The 8,688-nt window shown below is 54.2% G+C and overlaps 1 protein-coding gene across 1 annotated transcript in view; it reads right to left on the reverse strand.

The window, feature by feature from the left end:
- Window positions 1-273: 273 nt before the first annotated feature.
- Wnt9a (Wnt family member 9A) overlaps window positions 274-8,688 on the reverse strand; it is a 42,646-nt gene continuing 34,231 nt past the window's right edge. The window contains exons 2-4 of the mRNA XM_013347150.2: window positions 6,011-6,267; window positions 5,049-5,311; window positions 274-2,876 (exon numbers count right to left, since the gene is read on the reverse strand). Of these exons, the coding sequence (XP_013202604.2) occupies window positions 2,394-2,876; window positions 5,049-5,311; window positions 6,011-6,267 (1,003 nt within the window). The 3' untranslated portion in view covers window positions 274-2,393. The remainder of the gene's footprint in view (window positions 2,877-5,048; window positions 5,312-6,010; window positions 6,268-8,688) is intronic.

Genomic DNA, 8,688 nt, shown 5'->3' on the forward strand with positions numbered 1-8,688 from the left:
TAGACCAGGCTGGTCTCGAACTCACAGAGATCCACCTGCCTCTGCCTCCCGAGTGCTGGGATTAAAGGCGTGCGCCACCATCGCCCGGCTCCCATATTCTCTTTCAGTCTGAACCCTTCTCCCCATCTCCAGGCCTCCTTTTCCCTCCTCTTCCCGCACCCCCCAGGCCTCTCCCACATCTTCTTCCCTGTCCTCTCAGGTCCCCCACGACCTCTATGAAAACAGCAGACTCAGGTTGTCTATAATTTAAAATACATTTATTTAGTATTTCCATTTGTTTCTGTTTTTGTTACACAAAGCTGTTAAATAAATACATTCTCTGCAGTCACTCAGGTTCACACCTACTCGCCACACAGATGAGGTAGAGAAATCACAGGCTGCACAGGACTCCACACACAGACCGCGCTCCCTTGTGTGTCCATCGCCCTGCCAGGGAGGCCGGCAGCAGGCCTTGGAGCCAGCATACACTGGGTGGCCAGAGGGAGCGGGGCAGTTGCTCACCCGACTGCCCACAGAAGAGAAGATCCAAGAGGCTCTGGCCTGTGGGAGTTGCTTCATCCAGAAAGACATTCTAGTATATATTTATACAGAAACAAACCAGCCGGCAGACATTTTCATTCTGCCTTGTTTTAAAAAATACTTTTCTGAATATTGAGGACATAGAGCTAAATGTGGTATTCGATAAAAATATTCTTCCTCTGAACTGGCAGGCTCCTTCCTCCGGAGCTAACAGGGATGAAGCTCCAGACGGTAGTGACAGCGTGACTGGGTACAGACTTCTGAGAGGTGCGGGGTGCCCTTCCCACCCACCAGTCACTGCGTATGCCACTCAGATTCTCATCCTGGGAACGTGGCATTCATCGGTGGGCTATCATAAACCACAGGAGAATAAACTTTGCTATTTACACATCCAAGAGGGACCAGAGGCCCTCATCCACATAAATAGTTTTCCTTTGAAGACACAGTCTTACCACTACCCCAGGCTTGGGCATTCTGGACCCCTGGAGCTCCAGGGGAGCCACCCCTTCCTCAGTAGTTCCTGCCTCACTGCCCACACTCTAGCCCACGTAGCCACGGGATTCCCACACAAACCTAAAGCAGGGCTTCCTGGGAGCCAGGGAGTCACCATATTGCAGAGGGCACAGGCCAACTGGATGCTGGCCACGACAGGTCAGAGTACATACACTCACATTCTCACACAGCCCATGCACGCACACCCAGCACCAGCTCAGTGTAGACATCAGCAAGACCTGGTGACAGCAAGTGTGTCTGTCCCTCCATACCTCCCTTGGTGACACAGAGCAAGCGTGGCTTCCTGAGATGGACATTCAAAAAGCTAATCCTGCCTCTGTCACCACGCCCATGCCTCCAGCACCCAAGACCCCACAATCCATATCCAGCAACCTGGTCACTACACCTGCAGGGTACAGAACCACACCAAGAGCCTCTGAACCCCAGGTAAGGTAGGATGGGGGGAGGTTCCCAAAAGCCCTGAGGGCCATGGTTAGGCCCATTGCTTCATTTCTTTCCAAACATGACACTGGTTTAGTGGTTTCAAACTAGAGCAAGCAGGGACAGCACAGAGGGACGGAAGGCGGGGCTTCCCAGACTGGCTTGATTGGGCCTGAGGCAGGTCAGAGGAAAGAGCCACAGATCAGGAGGCAAGGGGATAGAGAAAATAATAATTACTATATTAGTTAAATAATAATAATTTAAAAGTCTCTGATACTCCAAGGAAGTGCTCAGGGTCAGAGGGCCAGAGGCTGGGCCCTGGAGACGGAGTGGCTGCCCTCTCCTAGTGGTTTGGCTCTCTGAAGACAGTGCTGGCACCAGGCTGCTGGCCCAGAAGGGCAGCCATGTGATTATGACGGTGCACCTGCCCTCCAAGCCCCAGAGGAAGCCAAGAGGCAGGGAGGGGCAGTTGACACACCGGTTCCTGACTAGGGCTGTACTCTAGGGACTGGTGTGCCAGGGACGGAGGCAACTGAGAAAGCATTACTGCAACGCTCTCGCGTCAAGGGGAGGAAGCTCGGGCCCAAGGCATAAGCAAAAGGGTTGAGGAGGCCAGACAGGGGCCAGCCCCGCCCTTTGGGCCTTTGAGAAGGAAGACAGCCAACCAGCTGTCGGCATACCAGGGCCCAAGTGTGCTAGGGGCACCTCTCCTTCCTTGCAGACCTTCTGTGGTGTTTGTGACACCTGTGCCCCACGCAGCAGGATAGGTTGGCCCTGCAGGGCTCACTCTCTGCAGGTTAAGATCCTGTGCACTGTGTGCAGTGACTACAGCCCCTGCGGAAAGGCTGGCAGAGGCCAGGGTCAGCTCCTGCGGGTGGAGAATTCTTCTGGTGCTGTGTACAAAGCCCATGCCCCTCGTGGCAGGGCCACGGGGCCTGAGGTCAGCCCTTGCAGGTGTAGACTTCCTCCCTCTGTGTACACTGCCTGCACTCCACGTAGCAGCACCAGCGTACCTGGCATTGGCAGGGCCTCGTTACCACACGGCTCTGGGTGTTGTGGCCACGGCCACAACAGATACTCTCGCAGTTCTTCTCACGATGGCACCTGCGGCCTGCAGTGCCAGGGGAAAAGCGGCCAGCCAGGCAGAAGCTGGGCGAGTCGTCCAGGTGGACCAGCTCCGGCGTTCGGGGCAGTGGGTCACCACCTCCTGACCCAGAGGCCCGGCCCCGTGGTGGGGAGATGGCGCCGGCCTCGCCTGTGGCTTCATTGGTAGTGCTGCCCACCTTGAGCGCCGTCTCATATTTGTGTTTCAGGTGCTTGCCCACTTCGTGGAAGGGCGCCAGCTGCCGCCAACAGGTCCGCACCGTGCAGGAGCCAGACACGCCATGGCATTTGCAGGTGGTCTCTACTCCAGCCTTTATCACCTGCAGTGGGGAGTGGAGGCATGAGGAGCTTGCCAGGAAGGCCCAGAAACATCAGAGAGGCTCCAACCTCTGCCTACCTTTATTGCCCACCGCGCAACCCTTGGCCAGCAGGGGTCAGCACTGTGCAGCACACAGGAAGCCCAGCTGCCAGGATCACAGGCTGGCTCTTTCCCCTCCAGTCAGGACTGCCAGGAGACAGAGGCCTTAAGGCCAGTGCCTTGACTTCCAGGATGGACCTCTACACCTCTATGAGCACAGGCTGGCCCACACCCCTTTGAGACACTTCCTGGCTAACCTTATAACCATCCCTGCCCTGCCATCAATAATTCCAGCCTTGCCAGGGACTCCTACTTCTGATCTTAGCAGTGGCTCATTGGGCCGGTGAAGACAAGGTTCCCTCGGGGCTGTCTAGGCTGACCACAACCCTCCTCAGTACCCAGTTCCACGAGGACATACAAACTCAAGCCCTACCCCCTTGAGGGTCAGCCTATGAGGGGTGGATGTGGATGCACAGGAAGGGGGGAAGTATGCTTCAAGAAAGGTAACTTCTTAAGGAAATGCTGCTCCTAGGAGAACTTCCAGGGCTGACTTCCCAGGAGAGGCTGCACCCCGTGCCCCATGGCCATAGGTAGGAGCAGGCATGGCTGAATACCAAAATTCCAGGTCTGGGTAAGCTGCCAGGGAACCCTGGCTAGGACCTTCCCTTCTCTGGGCTCTGCCTGAGGGATCTGCCTGGCCTCTCATGCCCAGGGTCCTTCCAAATGCTGTTTCAAATCTCAGAGAGTTGTGGGGCAGAAGAATGTCAGGGAGGGGGGAACCTCTTCCTAGGTGGACCCTAAGCCAAAGCTGAGCTCCCAAGCTGGCCCCCAGGAGCGTCCATTGGAGAGGGATTAAGAAATGGAGCTACTTCCTCACTCTCCTGCCAGGCAACCAGAGTCCCACTTAAGCACGCTTTCCTGAGAAAGCAGGGCAGATTTAATTAAAGCGCGGCTGCCTGGGAGCAGTAAGCTGAGGGAGCACGTTCACACATTCTGACTTTTCATTAATAGCTCAAAAGGGTAAGGTGGGGAGGGAGGGTCCAGCAGGAAAGAAAAGAACAGCTCGGCCTTGAAGATTGAATCTGCCCTCCCGGGCTTCCCTCCCCACTAGCCTAGCCCTGAGAAGGCCCTGGCTGCAAAGGAGGCAGACCAATCCTTTAATAAGTGGGGGATTCAGAACTCCGATTACTCAATAACAAGGAGCTCAGGGCAGGACGGGCTCTAATTACCTTGCTGTCCTCCTTAGACTGGAGATGCAGAGCCAGGCAAGGGGAGGAGGAAAGGCCCCCAGCTCCTGAGGAGGGTATGGACCCTGTTTTCCCAAGCGCAGGCTAGAGTTTAACATTTGGGTCATTCAAAGATGAGGTGGGGGTGCTTGGGGTTCTATCTTGTTCCCATTCGGCAAAGGTAAACCAGGAGCTTCAGGGCCGTGATATCCAAGACATTCAAGAGGCCAAGCAACTCCAGAGTTTGGCCATGCTCCCCAAAGGCCTTCTAGAGAGCTACTAAAATCCCCTTTTTTTCCTGTTTTCAGAGTTGGGTCTCCATCTTTCAGAACAGAGTATTGGCTACACACATTACTGGGCACCCTGGGCAAATGGTCCTGTACCCTTAGCTCTTCCTTGGAACCTCCCATCTTCTAGACTGTGGTTACCTTCTACTTCTGTAGTGACTCTGTAAGTCACTTTAGCCGGTAGGATACAAACCATCAGCTTCTGGGGCAGCCTGTCCAGAGAGACAATCCCAGGCCCTTGCCTTGCCAGGAACAGGAGCAGAGAGTGAAGAAGACCCTTCCCTCGACCACCACGAGGCACCTCCATGACCAGTGACCCCCATCTGTCCCGTAGCTCAGCAGGATTCCAGGACCCTGCCTGGCTGGAACTGCACGGCTACAAGAGCCAGCTCCTGCCCCCTCCCAGCCCCTCTTCTTCTTGGGCCCCACCCACTCACACTACACTCCCCCAGCTAGTCACTGGCTCTTCATCCACTCCATGCCCAGCCTCCCTGGACCCAGCCGCTTTCACCTGCCCTATGTAGGTCTACTTAGCGCCTGACGCTAAAACGCTCACTGAGGCCCAGCTCCTCTCAGACCTGACAATGCCCCCCATCCTGCCCTGCGCCCCACCCAGCTTGCCTTCACACCCACGAGGTTGTTGTGGAAGTCCACTCGGGCTCGCAGATCCTTGCTAGAGCGCCGGCCCAGGAACTCCTTGACGAACTTGCTGCTGTACTTGAGATTGTCTCCACAGCCACCCCACTGCCAGGCCTCACGGTTTTCCAGGTCAGGGGCCTCGTCACAGGTACAGCGTTCCATGCGCCCTGCGCTGCACGCCTTGGCCAGTGCGTGCGTCAGGCCCGCAGAGGAGATGGCATAGAGGAAGGCAGTCTCCTTGAAGCCTGGGGACAGCAGTTGAGTTAGTGAGGCCCAGTGGACAGGCAGGCATGGCAGCTTTGCAACCCACAGCCCAGTTTCACATGCATGCTAGCTAGGTTAGGAGTTGGGGCATGTGCCTTTGGTAGACGCCTGGAGAGAAATGCCGAGGTTTCAGTAGTGTAGGACAGGTTAGGGAGTGGGTAAGGCTTCAATGCCTACTGTGGTACCTCTAGCCTGGTGGTCACGGATCTCAACCAGGTCCCCAAAGTCTTGGCCTGTCCCTGGGGTCCTTGACAAGTCCAGCCTTAGACCTTAGGTCTCTACTAACCTGTGTATCATCTTTTGTCCATCCATCCATCCATCCATCCATCCATCCATCCATCCATCCACCTACCTATCTTCCATCATCTACCTACCAATCATTTATTTGTATATTTCCTATTACCTACCATGTCTATATATCATCTATTTATTATCAATCATCTATCATCTACATATACAGGCAAGTACTCTACCACTGAATTAACCTCTATTCCCTCAGGTCTCCAGTTTTTATGAAGAGACTCCCATGAGCTCCCGTACCCAGTGGAAGAAGGGGCAAGGAGGAGGATTTGCCCAAGGCCCGAGGCTTTCCGTCAAAGCTGATGGTAAGCTGCCACCTGCACACCCGTGCCAGGGAGAGATTGGAGGGTATGGCTGAAGGGGAGCCAACGAGAGCTTACCTCGCTTGAGCAGGCTGGCTCGGTAGCGGCCCTCCAGGGTGCAGTTCCAGCGCTCAAAGCGGAACTGGTACTGGCACTCCAGGGCACTCATGCTCACGGCCTCCACCAGCGTCTCGGCTACACCCGGGTCCCTGCGGCACATGCGACGCTGCTTGCGCTCCAGCTTCAGCCTGTCACAGGCCTTGTAATGTGCTTGGGCTGCAGCCTCAGCCTCCAGCGTCAGGGGGAGGATAGTCAGGGGTTCACTGCCTGTTAGTCTAGGGACAGAGAGGAGAGAGTGAGTATCTGTCACAGCGGGGGAGGACTGTCTGGGCTGTCTTCCCAGGAACAGAGGAACCAGTACACTCAGCCAATCAGGTAGTGCATAGAGACCTTCCCTGAAGCTGCCTGCTCTCACACCTATCAGCACTGCCCTGTCCCCTACAGAATGCCTAAGGGACCCCAGTGGAACCCAAGGCCCTCCTGGTGCCCAGGCATGGCGTCTAACAGCTTTGCAGTTGTCCCGACAGTTCCGGTTGACTCCAGCATTGACGGAGAAAGACCAGTCCCCAGTCACTCTCTTGAGAGCACAGCAGTGTAGGACTCGAGTGGAAACGCAGGACTATGGTGGGAAAGGGGCCAGGACCCCAGGCTATGTCCATACTGCCCTCCTCCCCTGTGCTATTACCAGCCAGCAGTGTCCTGGACTCCCTTCTTCTCCCTGACCCCCTGAAGCCTGTCTGGACGCCAAGTGATCTGACTATGGTAGTCTCTCGGCCTCAGGACCGTGGGCACACTGGCCTCTGGAGAAGCAAGCCCCAAACCTTCATTGTTAGCGGCACCTAAGGGTTATGTGGAGAACTAGCTTTTAGACAGGTAGAGGGGAACAACGAACAAGAAGCAAAAACAGAAAGGAAAAAAGGGATAGGAACGAATGCTGAAAGAGACTGTGTAGTATCCCCTGATGCCTGGAGAGCCTGGACATGTTCAGACAGCATCAGTTCATGCTCTGCCTGAGGGGACTGAAGACCGGGTGCCCCTGAATTCCACCATGTAAACAGGGACTTGAAGAGACCAGGGTCCCTGTCTGGGCCAGCCTGCCCCTCTACTGTCCTGCTGGACCTGACTTTCTCTCAGAACCCTTTTTTTTACTCTGGATGGACTCAGTGCAGATATCCGGAAGGCATGTCATCAGAATGACAACATTCAGGGGCACAGAAACAGGGCTAGGATTTGGGGGCTTGTAGTGTCTGGGTGAGAGGGTTTGGAAGGAGGCGGGGACCACCTAGTCAGGGCAAGGTTGCTAGGAGACCAGCATCGAACGTAAAAATAGCCCACGTGAGCGCTGGAAGAAAAGATGAAGGGTCATAAGATCACTAAGATGAAGTGTGTCCTTCCCTGAGACTGAGTGTGGATGTAAGGGGTGGATGTATCTGAATACCTAAAAGAACTAAAAACTTTTGGGGTGTTGCAAAGGGCCCAGAAATAAAAGGACAGCAGACAATCTTGAAAGCTGTTTGCAACTTATTTCCCAGAATAAACCTAACTCTATGACTGTGTGTGAGTGTGTGTGTGCGCACATGTGTGCGCGTGTGCACATGTGTGGATAATCACAGAAAGCAGACAGAAGTAAGAGGTCCTAGTGCAGCGCTCTCTGAGAGTGACTGCATTATGCTCCGTGTGTAAAATGCCCTGGGCTCATGCTTTGGTCTCCCGCAGGCGGCACTGTTTTGAGAGCCTTCCGCAGCTCCAGGAAGTGTGGCAGGGCTGGTTGATGTAGGCCGTAGGGGTGGCCTTGGGTGGCGAGGCTCACATCCTTGGCCTCCTGGCCCAGAGTGAGGTAAACAGCCTCGGCCACACTGTTTCACCACGCCTCACCCACCACAATGGACTGAAATCCTCTGACACAGTGAGCCTGAACACACCCTCCCTTCAGTTGCTTCTGTTGGGTATTTCAGACACTGGGATGCAAACGTCACCAACATAATAGATGGCAGTAATGCACTGTGTCCCAAAAAGCTAGAAAGATTTTGAAAATGGAAGAACTAAGGTATTTTAGTAGACTGCTGAGTCTTCAAAACCGAACAACACCTGCAATATGAAAGCATCACTGACTCCCCCTTAGTCGACACAATTTTTTTTATGTATTAGTTGAAAAATAATGAAAATAGTTGGGCAGTGGTGGCACACGCTTTTATTCCTAGCACTCAATAGGCAGAGGCAGGCAAATCTCTGTGAGTTCAAGGCTAGCCTGGTCTACAGATCAAGTTCCAGGATAGCCAGTGCTACACAGAAAGAACTTGTCAAAAAAAATTTCACAAGAGAGGACTGGTGCAGGGGTCAATGAGATGGCTCAGCAGGTTAAGGCGCTTGCTGCCAAGCCTGCCAGCCTAAGTCTGATACCAGAACCCACATGGTGGAGGGAGAGAACCAATTCCTGAGAGCTGTCATGAGACACCCACACGCGTTCTGTGGCACACATGCGTGCTCCCCACCCCCAACACACAAACACTTTAAAAAAAACTATAACTGCTCTTAGATCACAGGTGCTCATCTTCACTGAAAAAAAAGCCAACACATGATGGCACAGGCAGATCCCAAATATCCCAACCACTTAGGAGGCTGAGGGAGGAGTATTACGAGTTCAATGTCATCCTGGGCCAAAAAATATGACCCAGACAGAAAAACAGAAAGAGGGA

This window comes from Microtus ochrogaster, chromosome 7 (genome assembly GCF_000317375.1).
Source record: "Microtus ochrogaster isolate Prairie Vole_2 chromosome 7, MicOch1.0, whole genome shotgun sequence".
In the NCBI taxonomy this organism is placed as follows: Eukaryota; Metazoa; Chordata; class Mammalia; order Rodentia; family Cricetidae; genus Microtus; species Microtus ochrogaster.